At 37.5% G+C, this 27,655-nt stretch overlaps 1 protein-coding gene across 2 annotated transcripts; it reads left to right on the plus strand.

The window, feature by feature from the left end:
* The first annotated feature begins 429 nt into the window (after positions 1-429).
* Positions 430-27,275, plus strand: LOC141642689 (protein MOR1-like). Of its 2 annotated transcripts, XM_074451559.1 has the most exons (55): positions 430-924; positions 1,079-1,184; positions 1,276-1,399; positions 3,619-3,698; positions 3,840-4,017; positions 4,126-4,190; positions 4,680-4,762; positions 6,527-6,612; positions 6,816-6,929; positions 7,031-7,150; positions 7,546-7,648; positions 10,114-10,250; positions 10,664-10,729; positions 11,687-11,804; positions 11,882-11,916; positions 12,745-12,816; positions 12,915-13,010; positions 13,088-13,193; positions 13,417-13,529; positions 14,075-14,162; positions 14,295-14,395; positions 14,912-15,019; positions 15,109-15,214; positions 15,287-15,366; positions 15,448-15,591; positions 15,716-15,791; positions 16,979-17,103; positions 17,207-17,317; positions 17,416-17,565; positions 17,996-18,070; positions 18,174-18,255; positions 18,336-18,463; positions 18,545-18,646; positions 18,727-18,801; positions 18,878-18,973; positions 19,047-19,148; positions 19,228-19,329; positions 19,642-19,824; positions 19,903-20,014; positions 20,771-20,847; positions 20,920-20,999; positions 23,002-23,064; positions 23,151-23,277; positions 23,578-23,700; positions 23,791-23,868; positions 23,983-24,141; positions 24,234-24,392; positions 24,743-24,840; positions 24,979-25,135; positions 25,231-25,347; positions 25,460-25,555; positions 25,690-25,761; positions 25,980-26,265; positions 26,594-26,656; positions 26,738-27,275. In XM_074451559.1, the coding sequence occupies exons 1-55, from the start codon at positions 762-764 to the stop codon at positions 26,854-26,856; spliced, it is 5,985 nt and encodes a 1,994-aa protein (XP_074307660.1). In that variant the 5' UTR covers positions 430-761; the 3' UTR covers positions 26,857-27,275. The 2 variants fall into 2 exon arrangements, with proteins under 2 accessions (XP_074307660.1, XP_074307659.1); XM_074451558.1 differs by having other exon boundaries at positions 432-924; positions 26,594-27,275.
* The last annotated feature ends 380 nt before the right edge of the window (positions 27,276-27,655 follow it).

Consider the following 27,655-nt stretch of genomic DNA (forward strand, 5'->3'; position numbering starts at 1 on the left):
CAAAATGGAATGAACACAAGATTATTCCGTGACAGAGGTTAATTTACTTGTACATTTAGACGTTAGTTATTATTATATCTATACAATATTAAATGGCTATTATATATGCCCGTGCATTTTGCACGGGTATTAAACTAGTTAAAAACATAAACTTTGAATTAGCTCAGAAAAAATACATATAAGTTCGGATTCTTATACCTTGGTTGTACAATGCTTATAGTACAACTGGATGTATAATCCTATTTGTGCTTCAACTTTCCCTCATTCAAAAAAATGAGATATATTGATCCTACTCCTAAGATCATCCTAATTTTCTTACCGGAAAAAAAAAATTGAGCTGATTTAAAAAAATAAATTTCACAACCGGGAGTGGGGGAGTGAGAAAGACTGACAGCGGGACTTAACCGTAATAATCCAAAGCTTCCAAGCGTAGAACACAAACCACCTCCTCCCATCCCTCTCTCCTTTCTTCTTTTCGTGAACCTTTTTTCAAAAAGAAAGCCGCTCTCTATTTTTAACCATTAATTAAATATTTCAAAATTCATTTTCATTCCTCACTAATTTTAATTTTAATAATATTACCAGTTTTTTCCCCATTTCTCTCTCTTCATTTTCAAAATTTCCCCAAAAGTTTCCACATTCTCCCTCATCGGAATTTTGAATTGAATTCTCCCCTTTCCTCATATCAAGCTCTAATTTTATTTCCAATAATTACAAATTCTAGGTTATTTTATTTTAACGGTAAAAATTGATTGATAGTAATGTCGACAGAAGATGAGAAATTATTGAAGGAAGCGAAGAAACTTCCATGGGAAGATCGATTGTCGCATAAGAATTGGAAGGTTCGCAATGACGCCAACATCGACCTTGCTTCCTTATGTGACTCCATTACTGATCCTAAGGACCCTCGCCTTCGTGAATTTGGTAATTTTGTTTGATTTGTTAGATTCTAGGGTTTTGATTTTGTTGATTTTATTGGTTTAGATCTGCTTTATTTGTGTTATATTGTGTATTATTGTACTGCATTTTGTTTTTTTGATGTATAGAGGGATCTGATGTTAGAATAATGTTGTGGTAGGGCATTACTTTAGGAAGACGGTGGCGGATTCTAATGCGCCCGTGCAAGATAAGGCGTTGGACGCGCTGATAGCGTATTTAAAAGCCGCTGATTCTGATGTCGGAAGGTAGTGGTTTTAGTGAAGTTGTTAAGTCTGTTAAAATTGCATTCAGTATGTTATTATGGTGTCATGTATGTGTGTGGTTATGTGCAAATAGGTATGGCAAAGAAGTGTGTGATGCAATTGTGGCGAAATGTCTTACGGGGAGGCCGAAGACAGTGGAGAAGGCGCAAGCGGTGTTCATGCTGTGGATTGAGTTGGAGGCTGTTGATGCATTCCTGGTAATTAGAATTAAATTTGTTTTTAATCATGTATATGGCTGTTTAAGTTATGTTAGTTGCATTTTGAGCTAGAAAATAGGACTCAGGAACTTTGTCCATTATGCTTGTGGAAAGGTATTTGTAATCGCACTTTGAAACTTGTTGCTGAAGTTGGTTAATGACACAGTTACATTTTAAAGATGGTGGGCCGTGGGTGTGCTGGTGGCACCATGATGGGGCTGGTGGTGGCGGCAGGGGTGGTTGCAGAAATATAGGTAATTGGGGTTGTGTTTTAAGGAGAGAAAATAAAATAATGGAAGGATGAAAGATATTGTTAGTGTCGTGGAATCATTAAATGGTCTTATAGGGTAAGATATGTTCACTCTTACCCTAGAATTTTTCAAGATGGAATCCTTTGCATAACGGGGTGCTGAAGACTTATCACTAGATTGCAGAACAATCAAGGAGCTTGTTGGGTATTTTTGAAGCATCTTACTATATGCCCTCCATCTTTTTTCATTTTCATCTATTCCATTCATATAGCCTTAAGCCCTTAACAGTTAAGGAAGTAGGGATTTTCAGTAAAGCTAAATGTCATGGAGATACTTTTTAGCTAGTGATAAGTGGTAACTTGAGTTAGACTGCTAGAGAGGGCAGATCAAGTGTTACCAAAATTGTAATACAAGAAATTCGAATTTGTAATACAAAATGCAATTCGCTTAAATTAGAGCATAAATCAAAATAGTTAACTAAACACCATAATCCAAATACATAATTCGTGCTACTCGATTCACGATTTAGTAGGTGACTAAGCGAATCTGGTAATCACGCAATTTCGTACTTTCTTCAAAATACAACTGATGAAATCTATTCAAGATTTATTTACTCTTGTTGTGATGCTTTGTTCTTCCCACTTGTTTTTTTCCTTTTTGGAAAGCTCTTAGATACAAATATACTGTAGTGTCCTGGTATCTCGCCCATATTTACAGGATTGCGCTGACTAATTAGTTAGATTAGATGCCCAATCAAACACATTAGTATCTTGATCAACTAACTAGAATATCTTATTTACTAATCTTAATACCTAAATCATAAACCCCATAAGCCTCCTTTGCCCCTAACCAACCATCAATACATTTTCTCCTCCTTCATCAACTGTGCCATCGATGGCCAACCACTACTTTCAGCCCACGGGCACACACCTTTGACACCTCTTGTTTCTCGACCTTCCTTAGCCGCTGGCCACAACCTGTCCTCCTACTGATTGATGTGACCAGTTCGCAACACGACCTCCGGCCGACCCTTCTCCCATTAGTGATATGACTGCTCTTCTCCAAGCACGTTCCCTCGTGATGGGCATATTTTTGCTTCTCTTTTTTTGCCGTTCCTCAAGCGTTGATCAGAGGATTGTTACTGTATTCAAAGTCACGGGCCCGAGTAGTGAGCAAGTGGTTGGTAGCAGCCGTGAGTGGGTTGGTGGGTGGTGAGGAATCTGAGGATTGTTACTGTGGATTGTTGGAGTTGTGATGGGAGTGGTTGGTGGCGATTTAGGTGTTAGAAGGTACGGAGTAATCCAATTTCTTTTTAATATCCCACTTCTCTCTTTTTATTTGTTGGTTATATAATACCCAATCTTTTTGCCAACAAGAAGTGGGGCGGACAATGAGTTACGGAGGGAGTATTCTTTTTCTCAAATGGATTACTTTCAAGTACCTGCGGTTTCTTTTAATTTTGCTCCTACTTGTGTCTTCTTTTGGTATATTATACGCTCTTTTTGATCTTTGCACCACACAAGTAGTTGGATTAAAGAAAAAATTACATAGGGAGTATTGTTTTTTGTCTAATGGAAAGTGATTTTGAAGGTTGAACTGTGATAGGAATTTGGGCACTCGAATCCTTTTGATAGATATTTCCTTTGTATAAGAATCATAATAATTTATAATACAAGTCTTTGAGATTGCTTCTGTAAAAATTCTCATGTAGTCATGTGTAGAGTGATCCGTTGTTTTGGCCTTTGAGATGGATACTAGAAACGGTTGAACAGTGGCTAAACAAAATCTTAAACTTCAGAATGATAAGAATCTAGCTTCAGATATGTGTTGGACCAAAGCATAGCTATGCTCCTGCAATATCATACTTTTCCCTATATCTGTACATTCTGCTAATACTGACCGCTTTGCTCTATTTCTTACACATTTAGTAGTCTTTTAATTGATACGCAAAATTTCTCACTCTTCTAGGATGCTATGGAGAAAGCTATCAAAAATAAAGTAGCAAAAGCTGTTGTACCTGCGATTGATGTCATGTTTCAAGCACTTAGGTTTGATGTCCATTTTTCATGCTTCTGTTGCTTGAGTATTTTACTTAAATATTCTTTCAGCTTGTTGCTGATGTTACTTGTACTTATATGTGCTTTGCCTTTTCTTTTTTTTTTCTGTCTTTTCCTTCTTGATGTGTATAGCGAGTTTGGGGCTAAGGTTGTACCTCCTAAAAGAATTCTCAAGATGTTACCTGAACTTTTTGATCATCAAGACCAAAATGTCCGTGCCTCCTCTAAAGGGTTGACTCTTGAATTATGTCGCTGGATTGGGAAGGACCCAGTGAAATCAATTTTGTTTGAGAAGATGAGGGATACAATGGTATGTTAGTAATTTATTTTATTTTATTTTATTTCAGTCTTCTTAGCATATAATATTGCTGCTCGCCTAATATGTTGATGATATGAGATTTAATTTTCTGTTTTCAAGAAAAAAGAGCTAGAGGCAGAACTTGCCAATGTTTCTGGAACAGCCAAGCCCACTCGAAAAATAAGGTAATTTTCAGGTTTAATATTTTGACTTATTTTTTGGTCAGGGGTGGGCTGGGGTTCTGTTAAATAGAAGTAACGATCTTTTAAGTATACGAATGACCTTGTTTCAAGTATGATTCAATTTTTTCATTACTTAAAGCATCCGGTAGATTGATAGCAGTGTTTGGTAGAACTTGCCAATTTTTTCATTGTTTTCGTAATTTTGATCTATATTTGATGCCATTCCTAAGCCTGGTGCTCTGTAAAAGCTTAACATGCGCTTTATATAATATTAATTGATTTATAAGAAATATGGTTTGAGCTTGTATCCATGATTCCATGCGGCGTGGGTTTTGCTTTGCTCCCCGTTGCCTTGACAGTTGGCAGTGCATTGCACACCTTCCAAAATTAAGGGATTCAGGATCAAAGTTTAATTTATAGACACCATTTTTTGGGTACCCTATCTGTAATCTTATAGTCCTGTGGTATTTTACATTTTGACTACTGAATTAGATCGGAACAAGATAAAGAACCAGAACCAGAGGTTGTGACGGAAACAACAGGCGACAATCCTGCAGAAGAATCTACTTCTGATGGTATGTAACTCGAGAAGCAAAACTTAACAGTTGTTTCTGTATGCATTGCTCTATTAGAAGAGCACAAATAATAGCGTGATATCTAAAAGTCCTGGAATGGTGGCGTTTGTTTGATTTCCTAGTTCTCTTTCAGGGACTGTTTAGTTGGAAGATTTTGAGTTAGGAAAAGGGAACTCAGACCCCCACTATTCCCTTTGTGTTTTTGGTCATATTTTTTTTCTGCCTTTAAACCTCTCTTCCTCACTCACTTACACTCTGGTTCTGAAGATTCCCCAATTTGGGATTTCATTTTGTCAAAAATATGTGCTACAATTAACTTGCACCATTTATTCCATACCTCCATAATTAACATGTTTGGGACTCTCTTCCGTCAACACCTCCGTAGAAATGGAGTCCCAGTGTTCAGCTATCCCATCTCTTTCAGTCATCCGCTTTCTTCACTGCCATCAACCATCCATTCCTTAACATAGAATAATAAGAGGACGAAGCAGTCGCGGCTCACCTAAGCGTTGTGCAAGACTTAGATTCAGCTCTCTGAAGGCTGATCTTGGGATTCTTGGCCACTAAACATCCAGATCTGGAAGTTCTATCAAATTTTAACATCATCGCTATACCATATCAAGTGTAGATGACACATAGTAGTGGTCTGTCACTGCTACAGTGAGTTTTAATATTTTACGGGTTGGCTAGATAAAAAAACAAAAAGATTAGTGTGTGTGGGTCAGTCCGAAATATGATTGTCTGGTGTGGCAAGACTCAAGAGGATAAGAGATCTTTCCCTTTCCTCTAGATATTGAATAAAAAAATTAATAGCCTGTTTGGGAACACGCATTTCACTTACAAATTCATATTTGGCAAATGTTAAAATTTGGATTTGGATTTCACCCAAATCCAACCAAATACAATTGTTCATAAAACAAGCTCATTTCAAATGACTTCTTAAACCTAGGTATTCCGGAATTTTTCAATCAGCAACTTCTCTATTCTCTCTCCTCTCCAATACTCTGCTTATGCTTTATTCATTGTCTTATCTTCATCCATTCAATTTCTTCTCTCCACCATTTTTACAATATTCACTGGACATTTTTATGGCATTTTCTACCACATTTTAGTACTTAGAATTTTTCAAGAATTTTTCTCAATAGATTAGGTATTGATTTTGATAATGATGAAGGAAAAGAATGGAGGTGATTTTTTTTTTAAAAAAAAGAGGAAACAGGAGTTACGAGGGAGCTGGGAGTGTGATATATAAATTGTGAAAAGCAGTTGTTTGATGACTTTTTTATATTATGGAGCTCCATCATTGTATTCAATTTCACCTAAATTCTGATTTTTTAGGGTCCATGTTTATTTAGGGGCTAATTTTTAATGATATTTAAATCTGAAGTTTCTAAAACTTTTTCTCAAGAAACAATATATGGAGCTAATGAATGAAGTACAATTCTAATCCTACCCAAACACCGGATTTGAATTTGAAATTTTGCATTTGACAATACATATTTTAAATGGAGCTTTTCAGATAAAATGATGGTTTCCAGACACTGTTAGGAAATTTAGGATGTTTCCTCTGCGTTCCTGACTTTACCCTTTCTTGGTTCCTTCCCTTTTCCTTAGTTGAGCCAGTTATCCCCTTAGTATACTTGATTCAACATTATTTGGTGTCATGTAGTATAGAATAATTGGGTAATTTTCTCGGTTCTTTTTAAATGTCCTGCCATATTTATTTGATTCTATTATGAGCTGAAAGTTATGGTTTTGTTTCAGCTCCACTGGAAGTAGATGAATACGAGCTGGTTGATCCAGTTGACATATTAACACCATTGGAGAAGTCAGGATTTTGGGCCGGAGTGGTTAGTTACCACCTTTGACCACTTTATTTACCTTTTAAAACATATTTATGTTGTTTCAGTGATAGAATTTGCTTTTGTCTCTTTGCAAGTTGAAAACATATTAATATATACTCCAAATCATGCGAAGCGGTTTACTTGCGCTTCTCTTCGTGATGGAGGCTGTTCATTCATTTTTCCTCCTGATTTTTCTATTCTATTATTAGAAAGCCACCAAGTGGTCTGAGCGAAAGGAGGGTGTTGCTGAACTGACTAAACTTGCTTCCACAAAGAAAATCGCACCAGGTGACTTTACTGAAGTTTGTCGAACCCTTAAAAAGGTAACTTTTATCGTGCTGTTTTCAATTGTGGAACTCTCTTATTTGATTTTACTTTTCCTTGTGCTTCTTTCATAATAGCTGATTGTTCTATGTGATTGCAGCTTGTCACAGATGTAAACATCGCAGTTTCAGTTGAAGCCATACAGGCTATTGGGAATCTTGCTTGTGGCCTACGTGCTCACTTTTCTGGAAGCTCACGCTTTTTGCTCCCTGTTTTACTTGTAAGTTATTACCATGCTTTTTAAAAAGTTGTGAATGTAATATGTTGTCTCCTTTATCTGTATTTTATCCCTCTTATCTGTCTCTAAAGAATGAACAGAACTTGAAATTTGAAAGACCCCTTTTGACAAAGCAAACAAACCATTAGTCCTTTACACATAATATGTTGTTATTATGCTTCTGTGCTTCTGTGTGCTCCCTTTTTTTTAAAAAAATTATGCTCTCTCTATCTCTTGAAGTAAACTCAAAATCTCAAATACCAATTGTCGTTAAATTAAAACATTTTTTTCTCTGCTAAATGACTAATCTTGCACTTTCAATGCTTATCTTTTGAAATAAATTGTTGACATTATTTTCTTATCTTGTGTTAATATAGTAACTTGTTTGTATCCTACAGGAAAAACTCAAAGAGAAAAAGCCTACTTTGACAGATGCCTTAACTCAAACTCTTCAGGCCATGTACAAGTCTGGTTGTATAAATCTTATTGATATAGTGGAAGGTAAATGTGTTTCTCTTCTAGCTTACTTTTATGTCACATGCTAGTTCATGTGTCCTTTAAGTTTGAAACTTTAATTATCATAGCTACTTGGAAGTTGGAACTTGGCACATCACATGCAAAAGTGAGTATTTGCTCTCCGACGTGGCTGTGAAGTGTTGTTTATTCTGTTCCATGTTGATTGCAGAGAGTTGTTATCTTGGGATTCGTTCCATGACTTTTTTTTTTGCATTTAATTCATGGATGGGTGGACCATGATTTTCATATTCGATGTCACATAATATCCGATCATACTGAGTGCCTGAATATGGTTTTTGTATGGAGGTTTGCAAGTTCCATTTCGGTGCTAGATGAGGTGATCAACATGAGGGGAAAAAAGAAAATTTTTGTAACCTACATAGGATATTTGACTGATTAATATGGTGGTTGTTTCTATCGCGTCTTGAATGTTAGAACCAAGAGACAGATTTGGTGATCAGCATATGTTAGACCTGACATTCTTAGTTTAAAAAAGCACGCTCTGAGTGCGCCTAAGCACCGCCTTGGATGGGGCACTAGTCAAAACGCCTTGGTGCATTTTAGGTGCGCCTTTTAGACAAGGCTCACCTAACAAGGCTAACTAGTACGAACTTTCCATATCTTTTTCTTCTAGACCTTAATTATGCTATTTCTTCCCCACTATTGTTAACTTTTACTCCTTCACGTGTTAGCCAACTTGAAAACTCTTAAAAAGGGTATTGTTACCCAAAATTTTTATTTGGAAAATATATAAAACTTAGGGCGCTTCTCGTCCAAAAGGCGCATGCCTTCACTTTGCGCCATGGTCCCGTAACGCCTCGGTGCGCCTTGCGCCTTTTTAAACTAGCCATTAGACTAACAAAGTGCTACTCCCTCTGTTTTTTATATGTGACGTTTTTCATTTTCGAGACAAATTGACTGATATATTTACAAAAATATATTTTTCCAGAAATTATAAAATGTTATCATTAAATTCCTTACGAAAAGCTCTTTCATATGAGTTTACATATCATGGTATTTAGTCTTATAGTTTAAGAGATATTAAAGAGAGAAGTGATTGTCTCGAAATGTGAGAAAGCTATAAATTAAAAAACAGAGGGAGTATTACATCTTGCTCCCTCCATACCAATAGATTGTTCACTTTTCAAAATACCCGTCACATATTTTGATAATGTAAACTATTCATTGGAATTTGGACTGGTGTATTTTCTTACATTGGGGATTTATTACCTGTGTGAATGTCTGCATTATTATGCTTGTGCGAAGCTTATGTTGTGCCTTGTTATTATTGTATGCATTAAACTTCATAAGCCGTTTAAAATTTATCAGCTGTTCCAATCAATCTCTATATTTTGTTTTTCCTCCTTTTTCCTATTTATCGTACTCTTTGTTGAGATTTTTGTTAATTTGTGTATCTGTTTGTTTAGCATCTGCTATTGTAACAAAGTTTTATCTTTTTGAGTTATACTTCCTCCATAGTCCATACTTCTTTTATCTTCCCACGTTACTTTAGAGAAGTTTCCAAAGACTTTTGCTGAAGTTGTGCTTATTACAACCTACTAATTGCATAAAAGTAAATGCTACAATTCTCTCCATCATCCCTTTTTAACCCAGCAACCTCCCGACCACTCACCATCCACCCCATGAAATGGCCACCCTCTTTCACGGCCTGACCAGCCATCCCTCCACTCTCTCTGACCCACTTGACACCTTCATACAGCGGTTGATCGAGTTGTATGGTGGTCGTGGGGGTGTTTTATGGTGGTTGGTTGGGTTGTATGGTGGTCGTGGGATTATGTGTAATGGTCTCTTGGTCGAGTGGTGGGGCATGGGTTGTCAAGAAAGGGAAGTGGAGTTGTTAGAAGAGGAGCTGGCATGGGATATCAGAGGAGAGTAGGAGACGAAAGAAGTGAGGTTGGTTAGACAGGGTTAGTGACGGCCCCTGAGGGGTGATGTGGTCATTTTCTTACTTCTCTTAAAAACTGTGTTGAGCTAAATGAGAAGAAAAAAGAAGTCTGGAGAGAGTATTCATTTCAACATGACGCCTTGTCATTGGGGTGTAAGATATGGGTAAAATCTTTCTTAAATCTAGCGGATTTATTGTGATAGATTGCCTCCATGCTGATGTGATTATTTATGTATAGTTGCTGGTTATATTGGAGGACCATTTTTAATGGTAATTTGCCTCCCTTCTGTTTCTTCTTTGATTGTGTTGTTATGTCAATGCAAGTAGATTTTTCGTTTACCATGGTAGCATCAATAGTAGCCTGTCTACTATCCTTATTAGAGAAGTCGAGAACAATTATAATTGTTGAGCTGTTCTGTTGAAGGTTCCGTTATTTTGCTCTGAATTTTTTCTTATAGAATTGCGGTTAATACTCCTAATAGTTGGTTTGCTACTTTGCTGTCATGTCATGGACTTATACTCCTTGCTTGATTTCTTTCTTCAGATATTAAGACAGCCGTTAAAAATAAAGTGCCACTGGTGAGGTCGTTGACTCTGACTTGGCTCACATTTTGTCTCGAGACGAGTAATAAAACCGTTATTCAAAAAGTTCACAAGGAATACGTCCCTATTTGTATGGAGGTTTGTAAGTTTCTTTTAGCTACTCTTCTGAACCTTAACCATCACCTTAAGGTTTTGGTTGAGATGGTTCATCTATCATATTTATTCCTATTATCTTCATTCTGATCTCTTGTGTGATAGATTGATCAAGTCATTTCTCAGTGCTTAATTGTGTTGTAATATAAGTTAACCCACAAAGTCCCACATTGGTGGTAAGTAGAGAGTTTATCAGTTTATAAGGCCTAGGGGTTCTCTTCCTATTGCCAATTGGTTTTAGGAAAGATGGAGTTCTATTGGGCTTGTGAATTAGTCTCTCTCTCTCTCTCTCTCTCTCTCTCTCTCTCTCTCTGGCATGGCCAGGCCCATTTCTAATTCTAACAAATTGCATGTGTGGCGATTTGGGCAAACTAAATGACTGTGTTTTCACTATGTAGTGCCTTCAAGATGGAACTCCAGATGTGAGAGATGCAGCCTTTTCTGCTTTGACAGCCATAGCCAAGGCAATAATCTAAAGTTTATAAGTTCTCTTAAGTATTTATAAATATTTGGTTGGTTTATTATTACTTCCCATTATCTTAATTCCTTGTAAATTAAAATAATTCAGAAAATGAAGATAAATTAAAATGTTAAGATTAAACAAATAGTGTACGTTCAGTGATAGGTTCACTCAACCTTTTTCTGGGAGATATGACCATGGTTACATGATTCGGAGTTCGCACCCCCGATTCCCGAACCAGGTTCGTCGTACCCGAACCGGGGTCGTTCGCGAACCAGGTCGCCGGAGTTCGCGACCCAGGCCGGTCAGAGCCACGAACTGTGTTGACAGAGAGAGTTAAGACCATATAGCTTCACCGGAGAAGGACTTACCACGGTGGGTTTGGTGGCTGGAGGTGAAGGGAGGGAACGCGCTTAATATTTTATTGAGTGATTGTAAAAAGTAGATGGGGAATAATTGGTAGGTAAGATTTTATTAAAATACATCTTTACTCCCTTAAAAGAGTGGGGGCAGCTGACTACTAGGTTACTTTTTAGAAGGGTGGTTTGGTCTTTTGCAACACTTACTTTTAAGACTCTTCCAAAGTGTAATACGGAGTATTTATGATAGTGTTACTTTATTTTACACAACTTCCAAAGACAGAAATATAAGACTTCCTATTTTCAATACGGTAATTCTTTGAATGTATTTAATTTTAAAAAAAAAAAAAAAGCTTAACTTGTATAAAAAAAAGTTTAGTTTTACGAATTAAATTATAGACTATTTATTTGCACCTCGAACCCAGTTCAGTAGACATAGCGAATCACGAATTACGAACTCGAACTCGAACTCGAACCGAATCGAACCCCGAACCATGTAACCTTGGATATGACATATATGCAGAAGAACTTTACAAGAAACTTCTGACCTCTAGGAACTATATTGGAGTGGCAGACTAAATTTTTTTTTTTCTATATTTCAGTCTGTTGGAATGAGGCCACTAGAGAGGTCGTTAGAGAAACTTGATGATGTTCGGAGAAAAAAGCTGAATGATATGATTGGTAGTTCAGGGAGTGGCGCACCTGGTGGTGGAAGCTCAGGTTTATATCTACTTTCAAATTTGGAGTTTTTGAAAGCTGATTCTATGCATGTTCTAATACTATCATTATTGTGTCAGTTATTGTGCAAACATCTACTGGAGCTGCGTCGGAGGTACATCTTATTGTTATTATGATTGCTATGTCGTAGCTTGTGCAATTATGGTATTGCTTCTCAGTTGTCAATATTCGTCTGACTTCTCAAAAAAGCTGCTGTCCTTAAAATTTTACTAATAATTTGTGACTTATGCGACAGTATGAGTTTCCTCTGCTGCTTTACTGTAAAGCCTAAGTCAAGAGGGAAATGTATTAACATGCAAAAAAGCACATTGGCGATAAATCATTCTCTGTTTGACTGTTGCTTTTTTCATGATGAATCCCTTGTATGTCATAATCTTTCTTGTATGTGCGGTTCATCTTATGCCTATCTAAGCAATTAATGGACTCCTTTCAACAAATCTTTCAACCTTTACTCTGTTTAGCACTACATCTCATTGCCAATCAATGGGGTATCTGTTGTGTTGGTATGACTAAGTTGATTCTCTCATGTGTTTAAGTTTCATAGTTGGCTTTCCTTGTTCTCTAAGATGAAGAAACCAATGATATCTTCAAGGGAAAGATATTCACTCATCCTGTTGGAGTTAATGTTGATCTATTGATGTAATTATTACATGTAGATTGGCGCTTGTCATTTGCAGATTATGTAGATGTGATATTTTATGCTAGTGTAAAGACTCGATTGCTTTTTATTTATTCTTTTTGTTACCTAATAAAATGTTTTTCTGCTCGCTGTTAACGGTAGATGCGCCTTTATTAGATCTTTCCAATTTTTCTAAAGTATATATCGTTGGATCCCTGTGAAGTTTATGCATGTTGGAGGTGTGTACTTTACTTTGATCTCCTGTAATCTGGCTGAGTTAATATTTGATTGTGGTGTTCACAGTCCTCAGGCAGTGTGTTTGTAAAGAAATCTGCTGCAAGTATGCTAAGTGGTAAAAAGCCTGTCCAGGCAATCGTAAGTTTGTTTCTCTCAAGATTGAGTTTTGAAATCCGTGAAGCTGTTACTATTTTCTTTATTCTAATTTTTTCGTGCCTGGTCTTTTCATCTGTCAGCCTTCTAACAAGAAAGGTACGTCAGCGAAGCCTGCACCTAGCAAAAAAGGAGATCAGCAAAAAGCCATGAAAACTGTCGAGCATGAAGATGTCGAGGTAATTTCACGTGGCCTTTTCATGTTATGATGGCGAAGTTTCCTTTGTATTGGGTCTTATGTTACCTTTTGAAACAGCCTTCAGACATGAGTCTTGATGAAATTGAGAGCAGAATAAGCTCCCTTATTCAAGGGGAAACTATATCTCAGCTGAAGAGTACGGCATGGAAAGAACGTCTTGAAGGTTTAAGTGATTTCCGTTTTCTTTGGTGCCATATATTAGTTACACTCTCGTATGCCTTTCGTTGAATTGTTTTTCTTTCAAGTTAGACAAATGTAAGTGAAACGTTGTTCAGGGCCTCATGCTCTCAGTCTGTCATGTTTTTGAATCATTCTTATATTGGATCTCTGCTTATATAGGCATGAGTCAGTAAATTTTGTCATATTTTTTTTTTATATTCATGCAGCAATTTCTTCATTGAAAGAGCAAGTGGAGGGTATCAAGGAACTTGACAAGTCAGTTGAGATTTTAGTACGTTTGTTATGCGCTATCCCTGGATGGAGTGATAAAAATGTTCAGGTGTGCTTTCGTTTTTCTTTTCTGGGGTGGCTACTTGGATGGCTTTCAGTGTTTCATTTAAGATTTTGGCAAATTCAGGACTTTTTTTGGGTTCTTGAAATATGCCAAGCTTGCATTACATGTGTGCATCAGTGCATGTGCCTCTGACTGATGACAAGCCTAGAATCAAACTTTGGTGAATGCCACTGGTATCTGTTGGTCTTTTACTGATTGGATACCCAATTTGGAAGGAAAGGGAAAGGATGGAAAATGTTGGAATAGAAAGGGAGGGGAGTGAAAAGAGAGCAAGATGTTCTGGACTTCTTGTGAACTAAACTGTTTAGGATAGGTGTTTATAGGTAGTTCACAAGGTGTAGTCGGTCAATTCCTATAATTCTTTATTCAGCGAATAGTTATTTATTGCAGAAAAAGAACCTATTTTGTTGAAGTGACTGAAGCTGGAGGAATTCCTTGTCCAAATAACTTTTCGAAAGTTGTTTTGAATTTTGTCCTTGTCCACTGCCATATTGCAGTGGAACTAATGAGTTGTTTTTTTAATTTTGCAGGTCCAGCAGCAAACAATTGAAGTTATCTCTTATATAGCAACTACTGCAACAAAGTTTCCCAAAAAGTGTGTTGTCCTCTGTCTTCTTGGTGGGTATCTTTTCTATTTGTTTGGTTTTGGCTTATAGATTTTTAAACTGTCGCTTCTTTAGTTAGAGGAAAGCTTGATTCATTACTCTCGTTTCCTACTTATGCCGTATAGTGTGGTCCCGTGTTTCTCAGGCTTAAGTGAAAGGGTAGCAGATATTAAAACCAGAGTCCAGGCTATGAAATGCCTTACTACATTTTCAGAAGCAGTGGGACCAGGGTTCATTTTTGAGAGGGTAATTTATTTATTTATTTATTTTGTTTTTCTTCTTTCATGTTCTCTTTCCCCGTACTTTCTCGATCTGCTTGTGTTTTCCTAGTGAATCAAGTTACCCAAGTACAATAACTACATCAGAGCACTTTCCCGAAATGGTTTGGGTTCGCTAATATGAGTCATCTTTTGAAACTATCAACGTCCTGTTTACATAGATACAATAAATGAGGAAAAAGGGAGGAAAAAGATAAGAGGAATATGATGAGTTCAAGTTTTTTTTCCCTTTTAGAAAGAGAAAATTTAACTTCAGTTTTTGCAATTCTTCTGGATTTAGCATTGTACATTAATGACTTATCATAATAAAAATATTTATATTTAGAATAATAAATAAATGAATGAAAATACCAAGTGTGAAGAATAAAACAAATCTCATTAAAGAAAAAAATCATTCAAGTTTTTATTTAAAGATAAAATCTAAATAAGTTTTTGCAATTCTTCTGGTTTAGCATTGTACATTAGTGACTATCATTTGCTGCAGCTATACAAGATCATGAAAGAGCACAAGAATCCCAAGGTCTTAAGCGAAGGCATTACATGGATGGTTTCAGCGGTGGAAGACTTTGGTGTTTCCTACTTGAACATGAAGGTAATAGTAGTTTGTCCATGAACATTTGAGCCCCTATCTTTGTTGTCTGAAAATACCATATCAACTATCATTTCCCTTTTCTTTTGAAGGATCTAATTGATTTCTGCAAGGAGACTGGACTTCAGTCAAGTGCAGCTGCCACTAGAAATGCCACAATCAAGTTAATTGGCATCTTACATAAATTTGTTGGGCCAGGTGAAACAAATTTATGTGCTTCTGTAATAAGATTTTATCTTTATGGAATGGTATTAATCCTTTTTCTCGCAGACATCAAGGGATTTCTTATGGATGTTAAACCTGCCCTTCTTAGTGCACTTGATGCGGAGTATGATAAAAATCCATACGAGGTTCTGGAATCTAACTCTACATGATGCTGATAGGTTGTTCTTGGTTTCTCATTATTTAGATTATTACTTTGGATCCTGCAGGGTCCCGCAGCACCTAAGAAAACAGTCAAAGCATCTGATTCATCAGCTATGCCTGCTGGTGGCACTGATGGCCTGCCACGTGAAGATATCAGTAGCAAGATTACACCCGCGCTGCTAAAGAATTTCGAAAGCCCTGATTGGAAGGTAGTTATTTTTCTAAAATGTGAACTTAAAACTATAGTCTTAACAAAGGAATTGAAAGAGAACTGTATCACAATTTTGATCGTGTATAAATAAAATATGCTGACTCAGTTGCGTTGTTATTTAGACTCGTCTGGAGTCCATTGAAGCTGTACAAAAGATATTGGAGGATGCCAATAAGCGTATCCAACCCACAGGAACTGGTATATCTTTTTTGGGTTTTCCCCATTTGTACCCTTGTGTTTTTACGTTTTCTCATTTAATCTCAAACGTGACATTTTTACCTTTTGTCTACCACTCAAGTCTGTTAGTTGCTTTCCTCTACCATGACCAACCTAAGTTAACCTCATCAACCTCCATGACTTACTCTTCACCATGGAAAAACATGAACTCTTCAATCAACTATAGCACAACCAACACCATCCTTCCCTTCACCTTCAACAACTGTCCTCACCCATCAAAGAACAACATCCATAGCCCCCTTCTCCATCACCAACCCGAACCATCCTGGTAACAACTTACAAACATGAGCCACCCTTGCACAACTTAAGTGTTGCTCATTACCGCCATCTAAAATCTAGAACACCCTTGCTTCCACTCACTTCATACACCACCATAACCAAACCCCTAGTTCGAATCAACCGAGCTGCAGTCGGAGACCACTAGAAACGGCCCTTCTCCATCATGCCAGTTTTGCTAAGACTGATTCCACTTAAGGAACCACCTGCTGGTTAGCACCACCGTTCGCAGCCAAGAGGGTCGTGATGGGTTGTCGACAACGGCGAGTCGAATTGGGCTGCTGGAGAAGGAGTTGCCACGGCTGTGCAAATCTTTTTGAGAGTAGCTTGTGGTGTTTGAAGATTGATGATGATGTCGAAATGGTAATGATGAGATCGGTGATGGTAGTTTAGTGGTGGGATGGAGCTATGGTGTGGTGGTTCTAAGATTTGGAAATTGGGTCTGGTTTTAAGTGATGTATAGGAATTTAGGATATGGTGAATGTGTGGGAATTTGGTTGTGGGATGTTTCTAATTGGGTTATGTGATTTAGATGGTGATCTTGGAAATGCGGTTGATGGAGATGAATTAAAATGGTGAGATTTGGTGAGGATGGTGATAAGTTGATGATGGTCGTGTTATAGTGGAGGGAAGCAAGTAATGGATTTAAGTGACGAAAAATGGTTGTTTCGGAGTAAGTGGGAAAGTACGGGGTACAGCTGGGGATAAGAATAAAACAGGGAGGCAACTAAGAAAATGCTAAAACACAGGGGTACAAAAGGGAAAAACCCTTCTTTTTTTACTCACACATAAGATTCTAGCCGCTTCTTGAATTCTTGTTCTTTTGTTGCTTGTTCGCCTCATCAAATCTCTCTCATCTGTTTCAAAATCAGCGGAGTTGTTTGGTGCTCTTCGAGGGCGTTTGTGCGACAGTAATAAGAAGCTCGTGATGGAATCTTTATTGACCATAGGTGGCTTCGCTTCTGCCATGGGCCCCGCAGTTGAGAAGGCGAGCAAGGTATTGTTGATTCCTAACTTGCTATACTCTTCCATCGAATTTGTTTATCACTTCCCCCTATCCTATTACTTTGAATGAATTTATGTTGGAGGTAATGTTTCAGGGTATTCTTACTGATGTCTTGAAATGCCTTGGTGATAATAAAAAACAAATGAGAGAATGTGTTTTGGCAACTATAGACTTGTGGCACGCTGCTGTTCATCTTGATAAAATGGTTCGTCCTCATTTGAGCTTCTTGTCATTGTTGAATTAATAAGTTAAGGATGTGTATGTTGTGCTCATTGCTGTTATTTTATTGTTACGTTTATGTAGATTCCCTATATCACTGCTGCTCTCTCCGAACCAAAGCTTGGCGCAGAAGGCCGTAAAGATATGTTTGAGTGGTTGTCTAGGCAACTTTCCAGGTTAAATGACTTTTCTGATGCAGTGCATCTGCTGAAACCAACTTCTGTTGCCATGACGGTATTCTTCAATTAGCTTGATCCCCTTTTCTGTTAAAAAAATCTGCTTTCTCTTATTTCTTTCTAAGGGTGTGTTTGGATTGATTGATTTGGAGGTAAAAGAAAGGGAGGGGGAGTAGGGGATTTAAAATCCCTTGTTTGGATAGCAAATGAGGGTGAAGGGAAATGGAAGGGGAGAGATTTGGAGGGATCCAATTTCCCTCCTCCAAGCCTAATGAAAATCTCTCAACAATAGGCAAGATTTGGAGGGAAATTGTATCAAATCACCCACACTCCATTCCCCCTCGCATTCCCTTCCCTCCCTTTCTCTTCCCTCCTTCCCCCTCCCCTCTCTTTCCCTCCGCTTTTGCTATCCAAACACACCCTAAATCCTAACAGAAGTCCTTGATACAATTGTGTCCTTCTCGTTCTGGGTGTTCCATTGTTTGCAGGATAAGTCAGCAGATGTCCGGAAAGCAGCTGAAACATGTCTTGCTGAAATTGTGAAGGCTTGTGGTGCAGAAATAGTGCGTTTCCGAGCTTTATCCCGATCATTTTATGAATTAGAGTCATCAAAAATTACACATATGCCCTTCTACGTAGCTAACGTTGTCCATTTCCTGTCCTTAGGTGACCAAAAACCTGAAAGATATTCAAGGCCCTGCTTTGGCTTTAGTTGCTGAGAAACTGAAAAATTATGGCCCTGTGCCTGGTACGTCATTTTTGTTTTTGGCACTTATTGAGTATCGTCACCTTTGAGACATGCTGTACTTATTTGGATATGTCTGGTAGATTTATATGATTCAAGTCAGACATCAACTGCCGCATTACTCGCCAAGAGCAGCACCAAGGTCGTCAGAACTACTTCAAGCGCTCCTGGTGATCGACCTCCGAAACAAGGAGCAAAATCTCTATCCTCGGTGTGTTTCTTTTTTTGAGATTTATTTTCATTAGATTATTATTCACTGTAGCTGGATGAAATTGAATTGTGATGTTAACAGAGAGCTAATTCAACGAGGAGCTCGAGGGCAGAGTCCATCCTATCTGTTCATGATATTGCTATTCAGACTCAGCCAGTACTTAATGTTAAGGATTCGAATAAGGTATTATTTGCACTATTTAAATATGCTTTTCAATTACCAGAGAAGTGTAATGCTTCGGGTGGCTCTCTTTGCATTTCCAGGAAGATCGAGAGAGGTTGGTCGTACGCCGTTTTAAGTTCGAAGAGCCTCGCTTGGAACAAATTCAAGATCTTGAGGTTTGAAATGGTTATTCTTGTATATAGAGCATGACACCTGTGTCTTGGCATTCTTTAATCTTTTTGGTTTTCACAGAGCTGGATTATGAGATATTTTAGGGAAGATTTGAGCAAGAGGCTCCTGACTGCAGACTTTAAAAGGCAGGTGGAAGGAATAGAAATGCTACATAAGGTAATTTTTGGTCTGATATATTTCCCTGCATGTTTCTTGGGGCGCGCTATCATGTTTTTAATATGTTTAACAGGCACTTCCTTCTCTCGGAAAAGATATTATTGAAGTTATGGACATACTTCTAAGGTGGTTTGTATTGCGGATTTGTGAATCCAACACAACATGTTTATTGAAGGTACTTTTCTTTTTCCATTGAAGATTTTTACTTTAGCATGTAGCACTGTGTCATATATATAATTTTTGTTTTGTTGAAGGTCTTGGAATTTCTTCCTGAGCTTTTTGAGGCTTTGAGAAGTGAGGGCTATGCACTTACTGAAGCAGAGGCTGCCATCTTTCTACCGTGCTTCGTAGAGAAGGTTTGAATTTTCTTTTTCACATCCAAGATGCTTAAATACGGTAAAAGCCATCCAGTTTGATGTTGTCTGTACAGGAACCATTGAGAAATATGCAAGCTTTATTTGCGGTGTGACTGAGTTGTCCTTTTAGTTTGCTGGCTGTTACTGTATCAGCCAGAAATGTGAATCATCCCCTACAGAAAATCGAAAGAAAACTAAATCTACCTGTGTGTCTATTAAATTAAACAATGTATATGTGGCGTGGCCTGCAGTTGCTAACTTCAAAGCACAGCATTTTTGTCGTTAATACTTTGAATTTGTATGATGTTGTAGTCTGGGCATAACATTGAGAAACTACGAGAAAAGATGCGGGAGCTGACCAAACGGATTATTAATGTATATTCAGCTGCAAAACTTTTTCCTTTTGTTGTGGAGGGTTTACGTTCCAAAAATAACCGAACACGGATAGAATGCGCAGATCTTGTCGGTTTTCTTCTTGAACATCATGGATCAGAGGTTAGTTAGAGAGATCTGCATCGCTGTAATAATAACATTCTGAACTATACTGACACTTTTGTATACCTTTTTACTCAGATAAGTGGACAGTTGAAAAGCTTACAGATTGTTGCTAGTCTAACAGCTGAACGAGATGGTGAAATTCGAAAAGCTGCTTTGAACACTCTAGCTACCGGTTACAAGATTTTAGGTATGTAATAATTACTTTGCTTTCTGCCTTTTAAGTTTTATCCTTTCTTGTTACTCTTATGTTCTTTGTTGTTTGGTTGAAATCCTAGTTAATGTGCATGGTGGTGCAAAAACAAACTACTGACTCTGTCCTTAGAAATTATCTCTACTGGGAACACACGCATATTTTTATTTCCTAACCCAAATTTCTCTTACCGCGTTGATAACTGATGGAAATATAGGGGGTGTTGGCATTTACTTATCCAAATTAATGCAAAACATTATTATTTGTGGACATCATAATATGCATTTGACACCAAAAAAACAATAGGTAGTACTCCCTCGTATTCACTATATTCTTCCCCTTTACTTTTTACCCAAGAAATAAGGAAGTGAATTTGGACCACACAAAATACACTACCCCACATGCCATTGAATTTTGACCACACAAATCAACCCAAAAAAAGGAAATAGGGAAGAAAACCCGAATAACCGAATAAGGAAATAGGGAAGAAAACCCTGAATAGGAGGGAGTAGTATTATTTCCTTATTTAAACTTGGCACTTTGGAGGGAAAATTTCCAAGGAGACTTAATCTCTTTGTATATAGGGGATATAGGGGATTGTGGATTCATCATTGAAAAAGTTGGACAATTTTGTTACTAGGACACAGGAGAGAACTTATAAATTGGCGGACTGTTTTTTTTTTTTTTTTTGGTATTGATTCATAGGTCGAAGCAGGATGAGTTTTTTCTTGACTTTGTTTATCATATTTACAGGTGAGGATATTTGGAGATTTGTTGGGAAGCTCACAGATGCGCAGAGAAGTATGATTGATGAAAAATTTAAATCAAAGGTATTGTCTGTTACCCATATATGTATTGCTTCTGCTTTTTGTTTGAACTTATCAAATGCTACCTCTTTGTAGGCCCGCGAAATGGACAGGAGAAGAGAGGGACGACCTGGAGATATATGGGGAGCTTTACGACGTCCAATTAGGGATAATGGGTGCGTGCCTATCTAGTTAATTGTTCACCGTCTCAAAAAAAGTTATTTGATTGTTTTGTTGCTTATAGTATTTCTGTCCCGTGTTGAATGCTCGGACTAGTCAAAATTACCTCACATACCCGTGTCTCGGACACTCTAGTGTCGGACATGGGTAGGACACTCCGGACATCTCATTTTATACCAAAAACGTGGATTTTTTTTCACTTGAACACGCATCTGTGTCGGATACTTCTAACCGAGTCCGAGCAACATAGGTTGAAATTGTTCCACTTATTACTACTATGGAGTTGGTATGTGTTTGGCCTAATTCTACAGTATATATATTTTAAAGGAGTGGCAATCTGACCTTTATTTCAGGACAGGCAATACTAGTCAGTTTTGTCTTTCGTGTAACTTTGTGCTACCTGCTCGCTTTGTTACATCTTTGAAGATATAAGCTTCAGTTTGCCCATTAACCGTTTAAAATGGACTCTTTCATTATTATCATTATGGTCACACAAATTAAGAGCAGTGCTTAAGATTTTTGTTTCTTTTTTTAGTTTGTTTAATTGCTATTAACTGTAGCTTGTCTTTTACTGGTCACTACTTTAGCACCCGTGCCAGCACTGTATTTGGAGTTCATTGGATAGAAACAGTTAATGTAAATAATAATTACTTTTTGTAAAGATCATTTTTAACCGAATGTTGATAAGTAATTAAATATCTAATTTATTTTCTTAAAGAAAATATGTTATAATCTCAAGAACTAATATAAAATACATTTACCAATAAGGTAAGTTTCAAAGTCATATCGGCTACTAAATTATTTATAATGAAATTAAACTCTTTTTCATATTATCATATATTACACGGAGTTATAGTTTCTTATTAAAACGTATATTAACTCTCTTATAAAACCATCTCATGGTATAAAGCAGGCTAAAAGAGAATTTCAGAAAAGAAAATATATTTTTAACAAAATGCATTTCAATTTAATATAAGATGCTTAGTTGATAAATGTGCTACGCACTAGATCAAATGTAGAAAGTAATGTGCAATTGTTTACCTTAGATTAAAATACCACACAGAGAATATAAAAAAGATAAACAAATAATTGGTACGGAAGGAGTATGAAGTATTCCCTCCATTCGGTTGCAGTTTGCTAATGTACCAATTTTTTGTGTTTTTTTCCTTTTTTTCTTGTTGAATTAAGTAACTTTGTGGTTTAGATTTCCGATGGAGCCAAAGATTCATTACTCTTTGGTTCTGGATTATGATGGAATAAAGCAAAATGGCTCACTAAAGCGGCTACGCTTCTTTCTCTTGTGAAGTAGTGGTCATTCGATGCAGTTCTCAACGCAATTTTCATCTTGGGTCATTCGGAAACAGCCTCTTTGTGTTGCTAACACAAGGGTAAGGCTGCATGCATCCGTGACGACCCCCCCTTCTCTTTTAGCCATTGAGGCACTGGGGTAATGTTGTTGTGGTTTAGATTTCCCATATACATTAGGTTTCTTAAATTAAAGTTTTATTTTTTTTATTCTTATGTTCATAAGAGGCAGTAAGCAGTTTTAGGAAATGATCAATTTTTCAAGGAAAATATATCTTGTTACCTAATATTGGTCTACGCATGGCATGCACAAGGGCGCCCATGGGCTAGGCATTGCATGTCCATGGCCTGGGCTGCTGACCTCAAAATGCCCCATGGCCTAGTAGTCAAGTTAAGAATTTAAGACCAACACTGATTATAGATTATGGCTTACAAAATATTATTAAGTCAGAGACAGAATATTATATATGGCTAAATGAATATTAGAAAGTCTTAGTAGGAAATAGAACTAGCATGATACATCAGCAAGGATGATGTCAGCGGCTTCTCATTTAGTATAAGAAAAAAAAAAAAGATTTTCTAGCTTCAATCCTGGTAACTTATCTGTCATAGTTGTTAAATATGTTTAATTTCATTTTTAAAAAATTAGTTGAACAGTTTGACACCATCTTCTGTTTCTTTGTAAATACACAGGACGGAAGTTGCAGAACAGAGTGGAGATCTGTCAAGATCAATGGCTGGTCCTGTTTTTGCTAGGTATTTTTCTGTCCTTTCGTTCTTCACTGTCAGTTTATCTCGATTTCAGTTCCTTGTAATACAATTGTGTGAAATGTAATATCCAGGGAACACTATGCCCATCCTGAGCTCCACATTGAGAGAAATCCATTACCCAGGGTAAATGTGGGTGTTAGCGGTCCAACAGACTGGAATGAAGCTATCGATGTCATCACATATGGTGCTCCTGAGCAGGTATAGGTTTATACTATGTAAATAATGATAATGCGTGCTTACTATGTTTGTTCGTTGATAAAGAATCAGCATTTTCTCATACTTTGGATACTCTCTCCAATATTGTATTATTATCCTTTTTTCCTTTTCACTCTGATTTCTTAGAGTTTTAGTGCAGTGCATTTTCTTTTCTTTTTTTCCCCGTCTATTCTGATCTTACCACAATTTCCAAAACCTACCTGTCTGTCTGTCTGTTTTACTTTGTTTATTCTTGGGCCAAGAATCCTAGTTTTCTGAACTGATTCATTTTAATTTACTCAGTCTGTGGAAGGGATGAAGGTTGTGTGCCATGAGGTGGCTCAGGCAACAAACGATCCTGAAGGAATTGCGATGAACGACATTGTCAAAGATGCTGACCGTCTCGTCTCAGTCTTAGCCAATAAGGCACATATTTTGCTTTTTTTTTTTTTTTTCATTTCTTGATTTAGTTATCTCATTAATTTCTATGATGCTAATATTTTCATGATTACACAGGTAGCAAAGACTTTTGATTTTAGCCTGACTGGGGCTTCTTCTAGGTCTTGTAAATATGTCTTGAACACACTCATGCAGGTATCTTCTCTTTGTCATCTTGTGAGTTGTTATGGTGTGTGTCTTAGTCAGCAACCATAAGCTTCTCAGCCTATGTTACTTTTGTAAGTTTTGATGGTAGAACACGTTTAACAGATATTTCAAAATAGAACTCTGGCTCATGCCGTCAAAGAGAGTACACTTGATATTCTAATTACCGAGCTTCTGCTTTGGCTTTTGGATGAACGGGTCCCTCGCATGGTTGAAGGTGACCAACTATTGAAAGCTTTGAACGTGTTGATGCTCAAGATCTTGGTAAATCTAACTGGCCTCGAGTGACTATTATTATCTCTCAACTTCTGCGACGTCTGTGCAAACTTGTTTAAAAGAAATAATGCTAATTACAGGATAATGCCGATCGAACGTCGTCCTTTGTGGTGCTTATCAATTTATTACGCCCATTGGATCCCTCTAAATGGCCTGCTACAGCATCAAATGAGGCCATTTCTGTTAGAAGCCAGAAATTTTCTGATCTAGTGGTTAAATGTCTGATTAAGTTAACAAAGGTAATTCTTCATATGACATGGTTGTTCATCCATGGCTATCTTAGCCCTACTACATCTGTTTCATTCATTTGGCAGCCCATTTCCCATTTTGGGGAGTTTCATTTTTTCTTTTCCTAAAACTTTGTGCTGAACCCCAATAGGGCTATATGAGTGAACTGGAGAAAATATAGATAATGAGGTGTTTGAGACCTGCAGGTTGTAATTTACCAAATTACTGTTAACATAATTTGGCTTTTATCTTTATACGATACTGGTACACTAGATGAGCCAAGTTGGGAATTGACAAAGTTTGACATGATATGCCTGAAGAACTGGCCTTTGAATAATTTGACAATCTACTGTGATTGCAGGTTCTTCAAAGCACTATTTATGATGTAGACCTGGATCGAATTCTCCAAAGCATTCATGTATACCTGCAAGAATTGGGCATGGAAGAAATAAGGAGAAGGTACCTTTTGAGCTTAATGCCAGAATTGTGGATGGTTTATTCTCTCACTATCTTTTGTCATTACTTGCTGATTTCTTTAACTGACCCAGACTTACTTTGTTCTTGTTCTCTTGTCATTTAATATCAATCAAATTAAAGAGCTGGAGCAGATGACAAACCATTGCGTATGGTCAAAACTGTCCTTCACGAACTTGTAAAGCTTCGGGGTACAGCTATTAAAGGTCATCTTTCTCTGGTTCCTATAGATGCAGAGCCTCAACCCATTATTCTGGCATACATTGATTTGAATCTTCAGGTATCAGAGGATGACAATGTGTAATTATCTGGTTATAATTGTATTATGTGAATCTAAGTCTGTCATTTCATCTAATCATGTTATTGTCGTCATAGACATTGGCAGCAGCGAGAATGCTTACTCCTACTGGACCTGTGGGCCAAACTCATTGGGGTGATTCGACAGCTAATAATCCATCCTCAACCACTCATTCTGCGGATGCTCAGTTGAAGGTTATCAGTTACTAGGGCAATTAACGGCCAACAGTCTTTGACTCTTTTGTCGGCTATGTTTCACCAGTAGATTATCTTTTCCTGACTATTGTTGTGCTATATTCACTTGCAGCAAGAACTTGCTGCAATTTTTAAGAAAATTGGAGATAAGCAAACATGCAGTATTGGTCTTTACGAGCTTTATCGTATCACACAACTATACCCTAAGGTAACTACGCATATCCCTAGGAACACTCTTTTGTGATGATATATTTGACCGTCTCTGAATAGGCTACAGTTGGCCTTTAGTAATGAATGCCTGTGAAGTGAACTTTATTCTTCTTAATGCACTGTCATATGCAGGTTGATATCTTTGCTCAGCTCCAAAATGCAAGTGAAGCATTTCGAACTTACATAAGAGATGGGTTATCCCAGGTACGTAGTAGGCTATGTCTTGGACGTTTCATTCCTCAAAAGTAGACTATGCAAATGGGTCATTTTGGTGCCCCAGTTCTCGTATTATTTTGGGTGTTGAATTGATGTTTCTGCTACAAATGATTCATCGTAGGTTAAGCCATATTCAGGTCGAGTCAATCTATCTCTGCTCAAAGGTGGCGTGTAGCTATGTACTGAACGTTGTATTTTTTTTTCAGATGGAAAAGAATGCTGCTGCTGGGAGGACACCGTCTAGTGTCCCATTATCAACGCCCCCTCCAGCTTCCCTGACTCTTTCTTCACCAAAACTGGCACCATTATCCCCTGTAAATACAAACAAACCAAATGATGCAAAATCACATTATAGCAGAGTCGAGCCTTCCAATTTTACGTTACCATCCTTTGGTGACGATGAGAGAGCAAGGAATGCTGCATCCCGAGGTCCAGTTTTTGACCACCCACAGGTTCTAGGAGATCAAAGAAATGAGAGATTAACTTCAGGAGGTAACTATTCTGTGCTTATATTTCCTTTGCATTGTAGCCGAAGACCCAAATACTGTTTGCCTTTTGAACGTGATGAAATAATGAAAAATGCCTCGTTTAACTGCTTGTTGGTGGCACGGCATAACTTATAGTTTGTAGCAGGAGCCATATGCAATTCTCTACCTATGCATTTATCACGGGGGAACTGTATTTGTTTTTTAACGTAGTGGTAAGGCTGTATACGCCGGTGGGAGCCCTTGAGGCATTGGGTTAATATTTTCTGCTTCTATTTCATGTGCTCGTAGCATTCAAATGAGTCCATTTTGACCTTGCTTTTGTATGCCGGCAGTACCCACGGGAACACTAGATGCCATTAGAGAAAGGATGAAGAGCATCCAGTTAGCTGCATCAGGTACAAACCCTGATTCTGGAAATAGGCCACTAATGCCAATGAATGGTAATATCGATCATAACCAAGCTCAGCATGTACCAGATGATACTGGTGTCGAGAACCCCGTTCACAATGGGGTTCTTCCCATGGATGAAAAAGCACTATCTGGTCTTCAAGCTCGGATGCAAAGACTTAAGAGTGGATCATTTGATCAAGCCTAGATTGGAGAACTGGGGTCATGATGCCGACAATTTTCTCAAGCATGCATTCGAGGGATTGGTATATATTTCGAAGTGCTCAAATTGTGTAAATAGGGATACATCGTTAATGAAAAGCTTTAGGTTATCTTGGAAACCTTGTTTCTGAAGGTTGTACTTAGCTGTGGTATATTCATTCACATGGAAGGCAATTTCATGACTTGAGAGATAAATTAGAATCTTGTCGTGGAGAGGTATGTTTGCTCTTGATTTATTGAAGCCATTGATCTTGTCACCTGTAATTGACGGCGTATTCGTTTGCAAGATGTAACCTTGGCTGTAATTTGGGGAAAATTTTGTTAGCATGGCTTCTTGCTGCATATTATCTTTTGTTCTTGGCTTTGAACAAGTATAAGCATTTATTGAGTAATGTTGGTATTTAATACCAGGTGTATTTCTTTCCACGTTCTCTAGTTGAAATGAATTCCTTTGGAAAGATGACAAACCTCAACAAATCCTTAATTATCACCCTTGTTGAAATGAATTTAATCCGAATTTTTATGCTACATTTTGACTGAGCAAATAACCGCAATAATCTTAGGGGTTGTTTAATTGCCTTTTAAATTCATGGGGATTGGAAAATCATGGGAAGAAGTTAAATGAAACCTTGTTTGGTTGCACAATTCATGGGAAGTTACTTATCTACCACCCAGGTAAGTGGGAGTTTTCACATGAATTGAAATTTCCACATTCCACCTAACAACATTTTTATACAATTCACATGATTTTGATATTTAATTTTCTCGGAAATTCTATCTTCCTA

This window comes from Silene latifolia, chromosome 2 (genome assembly GCF_048544455.1).
Source record: "Silene latifolia isolate original U9 population chromosome 2, ASM4854445v1, whole genome shotgun sequence".
Classification (NCBI taxonomy): domain Eukaryota; kingdom Viridiplantae; phylum Streptophyta; class Magnoliopsida; order Caryophyllales; family Caryophyllaceae; genus Silene; species Silene latifolia.

Excerpts from the sequence above, each read along its gene's own strand:
- LOC141642689 (XM_074451558.1), top strand. The coding sequence starts at position 762 with ATGTCGACAGAAGATGAGAAATTATTGAAGGAAGCGAAGAAACTTCCA. Across the intron at positions 7,151-7,545 it reads TTTTGCTCCCTGTTTTACTT|GAAAAACTCAAAGAGAAAAA; the intron begins GTAAGTTATTAC and ends TGTATCCTACAG. Across the intron at positions 18,802-18,877 it reads AACAAATTCAAGATCTTGAG|AGCTGGATTATGAGATATTT; the intron begins GTTTGAAATGGT and ends TGGTTTTCACAG.